Here is an 18607-nt window from a genome sequence, read left to right as displayed (position 1 = left end):
GAAAAAAGGCAGCTATTAAGCTAATTGTTTCACTGTCTACAACTATTTTGTTCAACTGTCAAAATAAGGATTCTGATCTTAGTACACAAACAGCACTATAACTCTTATGTACATTAAATATTAAGAATTACGTTTGTGATTTTAAGTTACAAGAAGTACTTGTACAGCATGGCAGAAAGGACATGTTCTGACAGGTTCATATCATTGAGGTGTTTTAAAAGTTGTGTGTATATACACATACCACTAGAATCTTGTGCAAAACACAAATTAGTCTGACAAACATTTCTTGCAGAACACTGCCCTCTAGTGAATTTGCATGAAAAAGCCAAATTAAAATACTTGAGTCTACTGTACTACTGTATGAATGTTTAGTAGGCATAAGAAAGCTAGGTAAGTGCTCACTGCAATTTTAAATGGACAAAAAGAATTCAAAGTTACCACCTTCACATAACTGCTCGTTTCAAGACATCAGCTGAAAGCATGACCACAGAAGGCAAAACATGCAATTCTACAGCCTTAACACAAATAGATGCCTGTTAGACATGCACTTTTAAGTTAGGACAGTGCTTTCAAGACAGAGGAGTTAAATATAAGCTAGATTTCTACAGTATGAAGATATTAGAAAAAGACTCCACTTCAAAAATATTTTTGTATAAAAGTATTCTATATTTTGTTATTAGCACTTTATTCAAATTACATTAAGCAATTTAAGTAACAGGGAAGCTGCACTGAGGTTATTTTTTTTTCCTGTATAGCACTTGCTAAGTACAGACAACTGAACGATAATGTTACTTTGCATTAATACAACGCAGCCTCATCAGCATTGCCTCTTTTGGATAGTATCATTTTCTGATAGTATAGTATTGATCACTTTTTTGATAGTATCATTCTGCTTTAATATATTCACTTTCATTTTTCATATTAACAAAAATTCATTTCTACCACAGTTTGAAAAGATAAACCATACAGGAGAATGAGTGACTCTAAGACAAGAAGGGCTCATGTGACACAAACCAAGGAGCTTATGTTCAAAGACAACAGCCCCTGCTCCACAGCATGTGCAGCAAGCTTGCTCTTGCTGGATATATCACAACCATCAAAAAAGTAACTCAATCAGTTGAAATACTCAACATAGCTGGTATGCCCAGTTGTCACATTCTGCATCTCTTTATCAGGCAGAACATTATCATTAAGTGTAATCTCAAAAAATCTGAATAAGAAAGAGTAAGAAAACTGCCATTGATTCAGCAGTTGAACTTCCATAGTTCTCCAGGAGTGCAGTAACAATCAGGTTGTTAAAACAAAAGAACAAATTGGTTTGCTATTCTACTTACGCATGACTGCTTCTCTGTGAACCAAATCAAATAACTACATTTCTTTTGCATTTAAGAAGTGGCATTGGAGTAATTAAGTAGCAATGACCATAAATGCCACTAATTCATAGGTTTCTCAATAACTGTTTGAAGTCTGCTTAACAGAAAATCAGTAGTAAACAACTCCTTTTTAAGGTTAGACAGATTACAAAAGGCTTTAAGCTTTCTCCCCTTTAATAAAAGCCAATTGAAAGAAAAGTAGATCTTACTCTATACAAAAATCATTTGTGAAAAGGTCATTAAATTTGTCAGCAGACAAAAATAAGCTTTGTAATGTCTCCTCTTTCAGGATGGAGAAGAGATCACTTTGCGATTCCATGAGAAATCAAATAATGCTTATTAAATGTTTTGGAAAAATTACAAAGCCAATTATAAGCATCCTTCAAGGACATGCTAAATGAGATGCACAAGATCACTCAAAAATTAATCTGCCTATCATTCTGTGAGTAATATGTTATTCACTTTGAATTCAAATAGCAATCTGAAGCTGACAACAATTATCGTATTAATACCTAAGGCAAAGTAAAACCATTTCAATGCAAAACATACTAATGAAAATAGATTTAAACTACATCATCTGTGAAACTATTTCAAACAAAGCACTGCAGTCCTAATTTATCATTTTCTTGTTATATTTCACACTACAGACATTGAAAGCTATCAGTATAAATCATTAAGGTCACGGATTTGTAGAGCCTCCCTAAAAATCATTCACATTTCTTACAGAATTCTTCTGTACCGAGTGCTGCATTTCATATTACAAGTTGATACTATTCTCTGGCACAGAATAGCTTTGCACATAGTCCTGCAAAGTCATGACTCCTAGAACACAGAACTATCTACTTCTCTGAAGACACTGAATACTGTTTATGAATAAGACACACAATGTAGTTTAAAAGCAGTAGATACAAAGTAGTGATTAAAAGAGAAATGGTAAAAAACTAAATCACTTGTATAAAAACAGCTATAAAAGAATTGAATCGTTTTCCAACATAGTTTAGGTGAGGTTATAACAGCAAAACAAATACTGTTAAGTGAAACAAAAGAACACCATCCCATCAAGTTTTTCATTTATTTGGGCTTTTAGCCTTAACAAAGCAGCTGCCACCCTTAGGAACATTTGTAAATCCTACAGGCCCATAATGTAGACAGAGTCTCAGAATTCCCAAGATTGGAAGGGACTTCTGGAGATTCTCTGTTCCAACCACCTGCTCAAGCAGATACACCTACAGCAGGTTGCCCAGGACCACAGCTAGGCAAATTATGAAGATCTCCAAGCTGAAAGACTTGTCCTGGCACCACAGAAAAGAGCACTACAGAAAAAAAGCCTCTGACTCTACCTGAAGGGAAGGTGCAAAAATGGCATTTATAGACATGGATGAGATTTCCCTTTGAGCCTTCCCTTCTCCAAACTGAAGAGCCTCAACTCTCTCAGCCTGTCCTCATTGCTGAGATGCCCCAGTCATTTCATCATCTTGGTAGTCCTTTCTTGGAGTCTCTCCAGTACACGCCTTTCTCCCCCTGAGGCAGCCAGTAATGGACTCAGTTCTTGAGGAACAACCTAACCAGTGCTGATCCTGGATCTGCCAGCAATTTTCAGCCTAATGAAGCCAAGAATACCATTAGCCTTCTTCACAACAAATGCCCATTACTCCCTCACATTCAAATTGGCATCCACCAGGACCTCCATATCCTTTTGTGCCAAGCTGATTTTCACCTGGGTGGCCTTGAGTAGCCTCTGGTGTCTGGGAGTTATTCCTCCCAAGGTGCAGGACTTGGCAACTCCCTCTGCTAAATTACTTAAGGATCTTTATCAGCTCATTTTATAATATTCCATTTAGAAGCTGGGTGAAGCCTACAGTTCAGTGTGAATGTTCCGTCTTTCTCATACTGTAAAAAAAAAAACAAAAACCTACACATTCATCAGTAAGTTTACTGCATTGATTTTGATATTCAAAGACACAGAAAATGAAAGCCACAAAACCATGTCATTATTATCCATCTTCTCACCACAGTCAGCATCACAAATCTGCAACCATCAGCAATCCTACTCCAGCGTGATGCTTCAATTTGTGTCCCCATAACCCCAAAGAACATCATCCCAGATGTGGCAAGTCTATTCTTTACTGCATGAATAGCTCACCACAGATTTACAAGTAACACATTAAATCAATAGTTACTGGGATAATAGTTATTGGGAGGCCCAGAATACCAGATCAATGCTGACAGTAGTACTAAAATAGATTTCAAGTGGATTAGTCATCACAGTAAGTTTGTTAGTTACATAATTTAAACTGTAGTCATTTACAACCTAGAGAAAATACTACTTCCTAGGGAAGAATGTTTCCAGAGAGAAAGCTTCAAATCTCAGTATCTACTGAAACTCAAGGTTTCCTGGTGCCAATAAAAATACTCTTAACTTTTGAGTACTGCATATTACCACAGCACAGAAGTGCTGCTTTAGAACAGCTATAACCCAATCCTAGAGTAAAGCAGTACTGTTAGTGTTTGATTAGACAAATTATGTATTAAACACCTTAAGTAGCATTCACTTAATGTTACAATACTGAAGGTATGAAAACATTTACTAGCCTATCACTTAACACACACACACTTCAGCCTTTATTAGATATTCCCATAGAATAGAATTTTTCTCTACAATAATAGGAATGAGTATACAGAAGACTGGATACATCAGCATCTCTACTTGATTTTCTTTACAACCACATACCTTTTAAACAGCACAAAATAGAGAACTAGCAGTAGAAAAGTCTGAGGATTTTTAGAAGTCAGGGAACAATAACTTCTACCTGTATTTGCAGAGCTTTGACTCTTAATGAGGATGAACAAAACATCTAAGATCACTTCTGTTTAGAAATACATGGTAGCAGAGTTCCCTTATGTTCTCACTTATTCTCCATCCTTCTCACATCATCTGTGAAACATCTGCGCCAAGTTATGTAAGCATCTTTGTTCTTCTGCTCCCTTTACAGAAGGGGATATTCCTTTTGGACTTTAGAATCTACCACCTATTACACAAAGGAGTAGTTTGACTAACCATGAAGGCCTGCCATCTCCAGGAAATGTAATAAATAGCCTGCACAAAAATACAGGTATTCAACTAGTTATTTGTTAGACATCTAAAATCACAGGCAGGCATTACAGATGCCACATCATGCCACTTGACTGAGTACTGATGTTTTTTAAATCTAGATGTTATTTATTTAACACAATGTTAACAGAAAACCCTAACTTAAACATACCATATAAAACACTGATCTAGGTAGTCAGCAAGAACAGTTATTCTTTTCAGAATTACACTTTTCTTTCCAATCGTAGTGTCTGGAGTAATCCAAAGTGGTATAGGGTAAGATGATATTCTCTCATTAGCCTCTCTGAGGCTCAGGAAATTATAACAGCACACAAATTTTCCACTAAATTGAGTTTTACATTAAGTCCTTCCACTGGGAAAAACACAGCCCACAACATAAATCTAATTCTAGACACATCACACCCACATGTCACTGAGACCATTGCTCCAGTTGTCCAAAGAATGGCCTTAGTACAGTATTGTCACTCTGTTACCATAACTACCTGTGAGCAAAGTGCTATGAAGAGCACAAAAAACATTTCCTACTCCAACTCTGACAACATGGACTTTATTAGGTACTTTCACTGAAAGTGATGCATTTACACTTCAGTTCACTCACGTATCAAAATTAATTCAGTGTCTCTGCATTCGATTCTATGATTGCCTTCAAGAAATGATAAACAGCACTCCTGAAAGAAGTAGACTGTGTAAGCTCATCTCTAAGCCTTTTAAAAAGAGTTCCTTCACTTCTCCCACCACATCATAATCCTTGCTGTAGAAAAAAGTGATGGTTTAGGAGTCTAATACAACAGTTACAAGCAAAATCAATTAGTCTGTGCTCCAAATATTTGTGCACACAGCTCAAAGTTTAAGGTAAACTAATCTTAAAAATTCAGTAATTAGATTATTAAAGGCAGCTATTTATCATGTTTGATGTTTAACTTCATGTATTAATCGGTATTTCTACAAGTCCTAAATAAAGTAAAATTAGGCAACAGCCTTAAGGATGAGTTTTTGTCATCATTTGAAAACCTACACAGACAGCATAGCACACTGGAGATACTGAACATTAAGCAGAATTCACATTTCCAGGTTCAGTTCGCCTTGAGGGCAGAAGCACATGAAATACAGCTAAGCAGAGCCTAAAAACTGGAAATAAATCCACATCAGTGACACAGTAAGAAAGAAATTAAGTAGAAATATTAGCAATAAACTCAAAAGCCTTCAAATGTTACTTATCAAAACATTGTATATGCTTCAGCCAATAATAAGCTTCTTTAAAACTAAATAGCCTTGCACTTCAGATGCTTACTGATGTCATCAACATTTAATAAACCCTCACTTGGGTACACAAATGAAGCAGAACACTGAGGATATTCTCCCAAGTGACAAGCTCATTCTTAAGTTCAGTTTCCTGAAGGTCAAAAAGTCTAAATGTTGAGTTATATTAGCATAGAGCACAAGAGATTAATCTTTCCTTCCGTAATTAAGGGAAATAAAGTCAAAATCTGACACATTATTACAGGCTAAGCAAGGATCCAGGACTTTTTTTGACCAGCACATTATCTAGATGTTAGCAAGTTCATCTGAATCATTTAGTGGTCTGTGTCAGTCACAAAAAGGCTTAATTAGGTGCATGAATCAGTTCAAAGTAAGCACTTCAAGAACTAAGAGCAACTCAGCTCACCTTAGGCACTACTGTTAGTTGGTCAACCAAATTGCTTTCCTACCTACTGCATAGAGCCTGATCATAACTGAGCTGTCAGTGTTCTGACAGTCACACCACTATACTGAATGGACTCCCATGCTCCTGCCATAACTTATGTCAGCTGAACATCATGAATATAAAGAAAACAAAACATAGCTAGTGATTTTTTTTTTTTTTTACTAAATTTAGACTTATTTAGACGTCAAAAGATAGTATTTAGCAAGCACTTCACCCTGTTATCCAGTTACTTAATCATGAATAGCACTCCTCTATCCTTATTCTGCAATAGATTTGTTCACTCACCTGACAAGCTGCCACAGAACATCCTGTGGACTAGCAGCACTTCAAGATAATTGAATAATTTTATTCTGAGCTATTGTTACTGAGCCACTTAGAATTCACTAGGAAAACTATGTGGTTCTATTATGTTATTAGTCAAGCTGCAATGAAAGAACTGTTTTAGCAAGCGCATACTTAAAAGATTAACATCTATCAAGAAAGCAATGAATTCACACCAGCATTTGCAGTTAATATTAGGCTTTGAAAACTCGCACTCACAAAGTTTCATCTTGATTACAATTTAATACCGTAATACTAAAAACTGGCTGATATTCAGTGACTTAAGAAAAGTTTCTGATTTTCCATTGCACATCAAGTTATTCCACAAAATTTCAAACAGTGACAAAAACAGCTAGAAGATACTGCTCAAACTACTTGGCACAACAATGGATTTCCAAAGGAATGTGGTCCATGACAGTAGCAAGCATTATTAATATAAAGACTTGATATGTTTCCATGATAACTTACTGTGTAAGTGATAGCTGCCAACATTCCAATCACAGTCAAGGAACTAATAGAAAATGAAAGAGCAGTCAAGCCATCTGCAAAAACAAAAAACACACCTGCTGTAATTTCCTACAATAGAACTTTTCCTGTGATTTCTTGACATTTCAGTTCATAACAAGAAAAGCAAAACAAGAAAACTGTAGCTTCCAGGTATTAACTCAGACAGGAATTTCACCTAGCATAGCTTTTTGCTCTTTCTCCACTACTGCAAGAAGCAGGACAGCAATCCCTCCTTCAAAGCTTGAAGATAACACATTCAGTAAATGGTTAAATAGCCACTGATGAACTTGCTCCCACCATCTGAATACCTCCATCCAAGACTTATTTCTAGCATTCATAGAATATTGTGACAGCTTTCCACAATGCAAGCATGCATCCTGGATGGTTCATCTCAAATTTGTTATCCCCTCCTTCTCATAACAAAACATTATTCAAAGAATCAGTCAAGCACAGCTCCCTCAAGTAACCAAACCAGTCAGATTGCTGGCCTCAGCTTGGCTCAGACCACATACATCCAGATACAAACTGGAAAAGTCACAGAACCAAAGAGCTGCTACTGCCTTGCTATCACACAAAAAATTAGAAGGCATAAGGAAAGAAATGGTACCAAACTCATTCCTAACAAACTCTTTGAATGCTGACAGTGTGTATACTCACGCTTGATAATAGAGTTTTTTCTACCAAGAACTGAAAGAGCTTCCATCCTTTGGAATTTTAAAAAAAGCTAGCTAACAAAGCACTGAGCAGCCCAATGTGAACTTGCAACTTCCTGCTTCCAGCAGAAGATTGAAGTAGATGTGTTCTGAGATCTCAGGCCCCTCAGTCTCAACTGTTGCTTAATCCAAGAACATTAGTCACAGGAAAATGCTAGTAGAGTCAGAAACCAAATCCAGACTTGCACATCACAATCCAGCATCTTTGTGTGCATGCCAGAAATAAGCATTAATTATTCTATACTTTCAAAGCAAAAACAGCTACAGAATTGAAAATTTAACTGATGTCAAGGTGGCATAGAGAAGTTAGCTTTTATCTTGAGCTCAACTAGTTCCTAAAAACTGTTTAAGATGGTTGCAACAGTATTTCATTCTGCACTGCCAGAATACTTCTCTTGCTTCAGAAAGAGAAATAAAATGACAGCAAAATTTATGACAAAACAACGGACTTGTCCTCCCTACCCCTTGCATTTGTGTGAACAGCTTATAATAGAGCTCATTATCAACAACCCTGTAAGGAACACTGTTAAGTATTATGAATCTTCAGACGTGTCCAACAGCTACATTTACATAAGCAGTAACAGACGACTGTTGGGTGAGGTATACAGTAGATACACAAGTTTAGGAGTGCATGCAGCACACTGGAATCAGCTCCAGCAAACTGAAGTGTCTCCTAAAGTGAAACTTTTTTGTCATTTTATTCCTGCTATGGAATCAGCAGTTCAAAAAATTAGAAAACATTCCAAAGCTTGCAAAGAAATTAATGTGTGTGCAAAGTAGTACTACTGAGGCAGCAATAGAGCAACTGACAGTTTTGTACTCTCAATTACTGCTGTCTCAAGACTTTACTTGGTCTACAGACAAGTACTTGAAATCAAAAATAAGATACTCCTACACATCTTCTGCATATAAAATACCCAAAATACCCCAAATAAAAAGGAGTGCACAAGACACGCAGAAACAGAACTTAAAGACTCCTTATCAATAACAGGAGAACCAATTCAATCTTGTAAAGCAGGAGGTAGGTTCAGTTTTTGTAGGTGGAAAGCTCAGATTCAATACTCTCTACCAGCTCATTGTTACCCATTTCTACTGCATTCAAGAAACATAAATGGCGTATTGCTTTCTCAATGAAAGCTCTTAACTGTTCTTAAGGTAAAGTTGATTGAATTAGATATTGCACTGAATAAATAAAAAGCTTTCTTGCAGAATCAGTAACAAATATTTATTGGTTCTAGATGAAAAAGCACAAACTTCACTCAAAGCATGATTTTACCTAAGTATTTCCATAAGAATACAGCAAGGTGACAATACCTTAAATCTGTAATTATTAAGACCCTTTTACTTCAAAATACACTTTATCAAGACAACAGGTTCTGTTCATGACAACTTTAAGACCCTTCACTGGGAAACAGAGGCTCTGAATATATCTATTTCAGAGAGAAGCAGTTTTCTAAAGACAGCTTCACTTTGTATGAAAATCATAGAATCACAAGGTTGGAAACAACCTACAAGATCATCTAGTCCAACTGTCTCCTCATCACCATTGCCACCACTAGCACTAAACCATATCATGCAGCACGTCATCCACACGCCTCTTGAACACTGCCAGGGACGGTGACTCCACCGCCTCTCTGAGCAGCCATTCCAGTGCCTGACCACTCTCTGAGAGAAAAAGTTCTTCCTTATGTCTAAAAGAAAAAAAAAAAAATGAGGTTTTACTTTTACACCAGCATACATCAGTACTCCATATTCCTTACATTGGTCTTAGCATTTCCTTTCCATCTCAGTTTTAAAAACAGTTAAGTTCTGCTTTGGAGACAGCTACAGATGACAAGACCATTCATCAGAATTAGCATGTCATGGACATACTGTAAGTAGCCTCACATTCACAGGTGCAGGTCATCATAGTGGACTTCAAACACATGCTGTTATTTCTCTAGCAGGTGCTAAGGAGGTTTCTGGAAAGCATCAGTGACAGCCTCCTTACTTGAATGAGGGAGGAAGAAGGGTGCTTTGTTAAGTCTCATACTGAGAAAAGAAAGAATTCACTGGTGATACAAAGACTGAAGGCAGCCTTGGCTGCAGTGACCATGAGACAGAAAAGCTGAGGATCCTGAGGAAAGTAAAGCAAAGAGCAAGATCATAATTTTATACTTCAGGGCAGCAGAAGAAGGTCCCAAGAAAGCTGGTCGATATTCAAAGATTATCTTCTTTGAGCTCAAGAACAGTCCACCTGAACAAGAAGCAAGTCAGGCAGCTGTGCCAGGAGGCCTGCGTGGATGAACATGGAGCCCTGGCCAAAATCAAGCATGAAAAGGAAACAGACAAGGAACTGATGATCCTTGGAATTGTGCAGTTCCCACTCATACTGTCATCAACACTGAACCAAGGAAGGTTCAGACTAGATATAAAGAAAGTTTTTTATCATTGAAGTGCTTGAACATTGGAATAGTCTTCCTAGTGAGGTGACTGATGTCCCATGTAAGTGTGCAAGAGACATCTGAATAATCATCTTAATATACTTTATCATTTGGTTAGCCCTGAAGAGGCGAGGCAGTTGGGCTTAATGATCTTGACAGGTCTCTTCCAACTGAACTACTGCAATTCTAATGCAATTTTTAGAGAAGGTTAACACTAGAAGAATGAAGAGAAAAAAAACCCCATGAGATCCATAAGACTCTTGTCTGTGAAATATTCTCACTCTTACCATGACCAACTATATCTCAATTAACCCAACTAAAGATTACTATATCACAAGATACACACTGACTGAACTGAAGCTCATTGATTGTAAGGTACCCAAGTAACACTTGTAGCTGTGATGAGTGAGAACTCTATGGGAAGAAAGTACTATTTCCCAACCCCACCAAGTCCCTCCACAGTGAAATATCATAGGAGACAGTATTAAAACCCTTAAAAAGAAAGGACAATAATGAAAGCTGACACTACTAATCCCCCACTACATACTTGAACTGTTCTGATTATTTTTGTCTGAATTAGAACATTTTTACTATGAAGAATAACCATAGGGGAACAGATAGACACAAATTAGAAAATAGTCACCATCAGAAAAGTTACTTTTTGTTCAGCAAGCATTCCAGAATAAACTGGTAGCAAGTAAAGCAAAGTTCAGGACAAATCATCTCAGACTTACGGCTGCTTCCAAATTCTTCAAAAAGCAGCTTCACTTTCTCCCATTCTGTGGAATTCTTCTTGTTGGGAATATCCAAAGGAACAAAAGCACTAGAACAAGAGAGAGTCTTATTTATCCTAGCAAGGCAAATATTTAAAATTTACTTCCAGCTTCAGAAAATGGAAATACATTTATCCCTGCAGAAAAATTGTTTTAAGATTAACAAATTCTAAAGGCAATACTTCATTTAATTCACATTCCACACATACAGTTAGTTTAGATCAGAGATCATGTGCACAGTCAGGTATGAGGTCAATGAACAAATTATTTTCCATTTACCATTCCTAAGTGAGGAAAGGATCCTACACTCAAGCATCATTAAGAGGTACATTAATCTCACCTTGTTTAGCCTATTTGTATTTTTTAAAAATAAGCATCACTGAAACAATTTATCTTATAACCCCCATTTATGAATTCTAGAATGAAATTCAAGACTCCCACACCAAGTATTTAAAGAAACATCCTGTCTGTGTTTTTCTATTACCACTACAACAATGCTCCTGCATTCCATTTTTTGTTAGCTATCTACAAACCTCAAAGTCAAAAGTTAATAAGCAGAGTAGAATCCATAGTAACCCATATTAGAGACTCCGCAATGAAGATTTAGGTAAATCCTGACAAGGAGATAAATGTCTACAACTCTACCCCTTCTCAAGTTCCATACAGTGATGTAGGCCTCACTACAGACTGCAGTAGCAAGAAATTCACACACTTCAGTCCCAAATAAGCAGGAATCTGCTTTTATTCTGAACAAGGTCCCTCAGTTAGTAGCCAAACAGCTAGAAGACAATCCCACTTGGACTTTTGGGCTCTAGCTTCACAAGCCACAGCAAAAGCAAGGACCAGTTAACATGCCTAGCTGTCTACAGACCTGATTCTATTCTAGTCCCCAAAGGAACTCTAAATCATAGCTCATGCATTACACCAATGTAGTACAGAGCAATTCAGGCTAATTTTTCACAAACATTAAGCAAGAAAAACTTAACAGAAGTCTTAACTATTTTGCTATGTTACATAAATGGTTAATGGATCATAGTAGCTATCAACAAAACAAGACAGTAATATGCTAATAACTACTGAACTACCACCAGCACATTACATCAGTCCACTGACAGTGAGATAATAGATTACAAGTGCCAATACACAGTTGCACAGGTGTAACTGAGAACTCAGCTAATGCAACTGAACAGAACTGCTCAGTGTTGTCTTACACTTGGCATTCCAGGCACAAAAGAAATTTTCAAAACATAAAACATGTCGAGAATATTATAATCAAGGAATAGGCTGTAGAACAGAAGTGATTTAAAACTATTAACATTTGGCAGATCTAGCATCACACAGGTATAAAGAGGTCTTTTTTGATCCTTAAATCAAAGATACCACTAGGTGTTATTTCTAGCAAGCCAATTTCAAACAAAGGAGTTTTAAACTATTTTCCTAAAGAGTTCTGCTGCAACCTACATAATTCTATTTCTTTAAGTTTTCAGAAAGTATTAACTTACAGAAAGCTACTGTAGCAAGTTTCATGTTGAATGCTGATAGTCAAGGAAACTATTTTTAGACTGAAATATTCATTAGACTCAAATACTTTAATTCAAAAGAGGCTGCTGTATAGACATGCCTTAACGTAGATTGTAATATCTCAAGCTCCCTGCCTTCCAGGGCATGATATCATACAACAGCTTTGGTTGGAAAGGACCTTAAAGATCATCCAGTTTTAAGACCACTGTCAGGTGCAGGGTTGCCACCCACTGCTCCAACCAATCTAGCCATGAACACTTCCAGGGATAAGCTATATATTTTAAAAGCAGACAATTATAAGACAGGAAGGGCATTACAAGTAAGTTTAGTTCTGAGTATCCCAGTAAATTTGTTTCCTTATGCTTTTCTTTCAGTGATATGCTGCAAATTATGCACCAAGTGCTACTTCAGATACGCACATCATTGCCACAGCAAGATGCTTCATAACAAGATGCTACAGTTAGAGTACAAATATTCATTTAACAATTCAAATACAGGAAACCTCACTGAGTGACACCAACTTAGATCAGAACAAGGATTATCTGAAACAGAACATTTTTAAAAACAAAGACATAGAGTCTCTAATGAAGGTAATTATCCAAGACTAAGCTACCCTTAAACTTCAGGCTTAATCCAGCTTTTATGGTTTCTTTGAATAACTCTCAACAGGAAAGAGAAGGTCTTCACTTGACATCTGTCTTTAATAGAGACAAGCTACATATAGATCTTTAATACAGACAATTTGTTAAATCAATCAAGAAAACTTCCGTTCTTGTAAAAGCCACTAACCATGAGCACAAGAACAATACAGACTATAAGTTTATTTTACTAGCAAGTTAACAGGAAATACTGCAGCACCTCTTGCTACTGCACCTATACAGAAGTGTATCCTAGTCCACTAAGCTTAGCCTCCTAACATTAAATCCCATACATAAGATTCCAATCTGCTTTAATGTTGATCTGATCCTAACCACATGCTTACCTCTTAAAACCAGTGAAAAAAAACTCTCATGCTATCACCAGTTTGTCTCAGATTGTTTTCAGTCCCACATTAAATAAAGCCTCTCATGCCAAGGCTTCAGCTCCAATACAATTTTAGCTCATTCCAGAGGCACTGGGACTTCTTACACTGCTCTTTACCCTTTGCTGAGCAGGCAATGAACCAACTCCAAGACACCTCCATAGCAAAATGCACATTAAACATTCAGATTACAAACACCCAAAATTATTATGTAATAGGACTGAAGTTCACATTTTTCCTCAGTACAGTTTTTATTCGTTTCCAAAACTGAGCTGCTCAGTCTTAAACCTTCCTTTAAAGTCAATAATAGGATGTTGCTGCAAAACAAGTAATACAGGTTCTTAACCATTGCCAGGACATTAGGATGGTATCCTTACCTAATTAACTTAAAAAGTGTGTACCCTCTTATTTGTAAAAGCAAAAACACCTTTTGATTACAAACCAGAAATTCTACATTAAATGCTGGTATCTAAAGGAGTTCTGCTTCCCTGCAACAGATTTAGATCAGTGCCTATTCTGAATCCAAATTTTTGGAGAAGCATTTTTTCATTAACTAGCTTAAAGCTATAGTGCTTGGCTGTGATTAATTTGCAGACAAGCTCACTGTTACATAGCACAGCACCAGAAGAGGATTACAGAAGTCATAGTAGCTTACAAATTCTGCATATTTTAAAAGGGACAAGCAGAAGAGCAGAGGATAATTAGGACATAAAGAACCAAGTTCCAACTTACTTGAAATGAACAAACCTACTTACAGACTCCAAAAATTCATAGACTGGACAGCCCTACTACAGGTACAGTGTATAATAAAGCAAGCTACATTGTATAATAAAATACTGCAAAAGTTCCTATAAGTACACCTGTAGTAAAAGCACATGAAAGAAACAGCTTTTGTCAGAGCACTTAGTAATATTTTTAGACTTCAGTTAAGTTAGATGAACCTCCTCTCCATCACCTTTCATAATAGTCAATAACTTACCCTCAATTGAAAGAGCACTAGAATTCTTGGAAACTTAATTCAAAGTTTTTTCTCAAACTAGAAACAATTCTCAAATAAGACAGCATGTAATAAAGAGCAGTAACTTGTTTCCAGCTCATATTTTAGTACTTCAATATAGATCACTTTAACATATACTCCATCATGACTACATTTTAAACAAATGCTAATAAAACCTTCATTGTACAAAGAATAATTATGTCAAGTACAACTCCACACTATATTTATGTTTTTCCACAGAGCACTTCCATATGGGAGACTGCTACCCATATTCTTAAAAAGCTCATTTGGGACATCCAGGAAAGCATTTGGTCATGAAGACAGTAAACACTAAAAGCACATATCTTTTGCCCCTTGTTGTACATTAAGATGCCAATACAGTTGTAAATAAAAGTTGCAGCCATCATGCTCGAGATATGCTTATACTGCACAAGAAGGCAGAACTTGGAAGTCTAAGTACCTCCACAATTGAGGAAAAAAATAATTTTAGCTTCTAGTTCCACTCTTGCATTTCAGATGCACAACACAGTATTTAATTCCTAATAGAGATAACATACATATTGATTATAAAGGTTGAGTGCATTACAATCTACTCTTTTAATCTTGCACAGAAAGAAGTTCAATTTAGGGTTCTACTACATCACCTGTTACTATACAATACATAAATACTTACCCAATTAAGAGAAGAACTGCACAAACTGTGATAAATCCCAGAGTATATTTGAGCGCAGTTTTAACCTGCTGTATATTACAAAGAAAGTTAATATATTAATGTAAAATAAATCCAAAGGAATTTACCCACCAGTAATTACAAGACATAATTAACACTACAGGTGACTTACAAAAGAAATTCAAAACAATTAAGTATAGTACTTGGACCTACATTCTTGAATAGGCTTGTAACTTGAGTACCATGAACAATGACATTGAATCATGCTTCCATCTTAAACTTGGCCAGAAGCCATAGTGAACTTGTTCAAAATAATAAATTCAGTAAACTCTTACTAATGATATTTCACATTGTTGCTTATTATGACCACAATTACAAGCCTTCCCACATGTTAAACGAAATGAACGCACTTGAAAGTGACCATGATTATTGATTAAAAGATTAAGTAAATGCTTGCTTTAATTTAGGAGATAACGGCTTATGGCACGCATTTGTGCTCCTTGGAAAGGCTGAGTGAACTGGGTCTGTTCAGCCTTGAGAAGAGAAGACTGAGAGGGGACCTGATCCAGGTCTATAAATATCTAAGGTGTGGGGGGCAGAATGGCGAGGATGGACTCTTTTCAGTGGTGAGTGGAGACAGGACAAGGGGAAACGGCCGGAAACTGCAGCATAGAAGTTCCGCACAAACATGCGCAAGAACTTCTTTACAGTGAGGTGACGGAGCACTGGAACAGGCTGCCCAGGGAGGTGGAGTCTCCTTCTCTGGAGATGTTCAAGACCTGCCTGGATGCCTACCTGTGCGACCTGGTGTAGGGAACCTGCTTTGGCAGGGGGGTTGGACTCGATCTATGGAGGTCCCTTCCAACCCCTACAATTCTGTGATTCTGTGACTATCATCCACAGCAAAAATCTTCCATGTATTATACTGACATCACCAACTACAAGCATAAATTAAATTACTACTATCTACATCCACAAAATGCAACAACATACCCAGATTTAGTTCTACCCTAGAAGCAGTATAATCCTTGTCACAACCCATTCAAAGACATTTCCAGAAATTAAGGAAAATTTTTTTTTTTTTTATCTTTTTGGTACATTTTTAACTTCCCTTGCCCCATAATGCTTTGCTATAGACAACTTACTGAGCATGTGTTGCCATCATCTTCTTCCTTCTCCTCATAATAGAAATAAACAAATGGTATCCACAGAAAGACGCAGAACAATATGATGGAGTATAAGGCTATGAGAAAGATTTTAGTAAAAATACAAAGTCAGATTGACACTTCATTCACTGCATAGTAACCCAAAGAAAAGAATAAAAAGACTGCTTTCTTATTCTAAAGCTCAGTTTCAAATGCTGAAAAGTTAAATTTTAATGTCTGGCCTGTAAATTACTGCTGCTTTATTAACCCAAAGCATTTTCACAGTTAACTCTTTAGGCTAAAAATTTCAGATCAATCTTCAATGCAGCAATTACAAAAAGACTAAAAGGAATCACTCTCCTGCATGCAGGTGATGTACGGAATTACCACAGTAGGGAAGAGCTAAGAATAACAATTATATGTTGTCTTCTGCACTAACTTAATTTTGTGGCCTCTCACCTTACAGATGAGACATACAGATTCTACAGATCTTCTAGATTCAGAGCACCCAAGTATACCAAGTAACAAACAGCTTCTGGTTTGTTCACAAACCTTCACATCCATCATCAACAAAATTCAGTTCCAAATACCTGAAAACATTCACAGATGTTCTAGAGCAGTACGCAAAGTGCTTCAATATTGTGACTGCCTCGAGGAACCAAACCTCACAAATCAAAAATCTTTTTTCTTTATATGAAGTACAAGCTGCACTGTGCCAGTAACTGCTGGAATTTACAATCATCATTAAATATCAAAATAATCATCCTACAGAGGTCACTGCAAGCACAGAAAGCACCCTGCTTGTAAGTTTACATTTATTTTATTAACTTCAGTATAATTTTTTATATATATAAATATATATATATTTTTATAATATATATTTTATATATATATATATAAATATATATATATTTTTATAATATATATTTTATATATATATATATAAATATATATATATTTTTATAATATATATTTTATATATATATATATATATATATATATATATATATATATATATATATATATATATATATATATATATATATATATATATATATATATATATATATATATATGATACGGCCACAACTCACTCAACTGAACTTATCCAGGTTTCTTTCAAGGTGATCAAGAAAGATTCATACCTAAAAGAATTACCTATGAACAAAGTGAAATAAGGCTACCATTACAGCAAACACCAGTACTGCCTAGAAACACCATCAGTAACATTTTCAGCCCAGGCTTCTGACACTAAGCTTAAATACCTTTGAGTTTGAACTGCTGTTGTTTAGAGACTGACCCCTATTTAATAACTATCATGTATTTGTTTTTACTTAGTCTTCAGAAAAGAAGGGACTTGTACATTTTATGTTATGAAACTGTTTCCTGACATCTTCTGTAATTCTGACTAACATCCAGTTTCTTAAGTTTTTTTAATCTTCTACAGTATATAGCAAATGACTATTACCAATTGATACAGACAATCAGCTAAATTAATCATCAGCTAAACTATTTTTGTCAAAGGCTTATTTAATTGGATATTTAAATCTGAATTGCAGTATAGTTCACCCAGCCTTCACAAGTTTTTGAGAAGCCATTCATAGCACAACCATCTGAGCATCACACAGTATGACAGCCAAAGTTTAACTCAGTACAGAAAACACTTCTTAAAAAAGTATTTTCAAGTGCTGCCATCAACAGCATTATGTTTAGTTTTTTTTAAGGACTGTCACATGTGTTTGGCAAGTTAGTTGCCAGAAAAGTGATAGTAAGGTATTTCTCCAAGATTAATCTATTCCAGTCTTCCAAGCTGTGTACGTGTTACCTTTCAACTAAAACAGTGAAGTAACAAGCTTAGGCTCAAGTCCTGATCTAAATGTGTATGTTTGGTGGCCCTGCTAGGCAGGGGGGTTGGAACTACATGATCCTTGAGGTCCCTTCCAACCCGGGTGATTCTGTGAAGTCAGAAGACTCCATAAACCAGAAACCTGCACTGAACACACAGCAATTCAATTTCATGACCACGTGAATACTTGGAGTAGTTTGTGCACCGAATAAAGGCAGCTGAATTAATGTCAGATTCAACTTCTACAGTTAAGGAAGTTGAAAAACTACCTATAGTAGTTCTAAGTACATCATTTCTCTTATATAAACAGTTCATATCCATGTAATTCAAAAAATCAAATAAGATGACAATGTATTCAATTCCTACTGAATGTACATACTGCTACTAGTAGTTCTAATTCCTTCAAATTCATTTCCTTTTCCACACCCAACCGCTTACATGAAAACAATATACAAGACATTTAAGATAATGTTTGCATTC

The 18607-nt window shown here is 36.1% G+C and overlaps 1 protein-coding gene across 1 annotated transcript in view; it reads right to left on the bottom strand.

Annotated features, from left to right (window-relative positions):
- Nucleotides 1–18607, bottom strand: part of LMBRD1 (LMBR1 domain containing 1) — a gene marked incomplete at its 3' end in the record, with an annotated part of 64582 nt that overhangs the window by 31233 nt on the left and 14742 nt on the right. The window contains exons 4-7 of the mRNA XM_079532832.1: nt 16282–16379; nt 15140–15207; nt 10889–10977; nt 6980–7053 (exon numbers count right to left, since the gene is read on the bottom strand). Of these exons, the coding sequence (XP_079388958.1) occupies nt 6980–7053; nt 10889–10977; nt 15140–15207; nt 16282–16379 (329 nt within the window). The remainder of the gene's footprint in view (nt 1–6979; nt 7054–10888; nt 10978–15139; nt 15208–16281; nt 16380–18607) is intronic.

The sequence above is a fragment of the Tetrao urogallus genome (assembly GCF_951394365.1).
Source record: "Tetrao urogallus genome assembly, chromosome: 2".
Classification (NCBI taxonomy): domain Eukaryota; kingdom Metazoa; phylum Chordata; class Aves; order Galliformes; family Phasianidae; genus Tetrao; species Tetrao urogallus.
The sequence above is the reverse complement of the archived record's forward strand: the minus strand, read 5'-3'. Positions and strand labels throughout refer to the sequence as shown.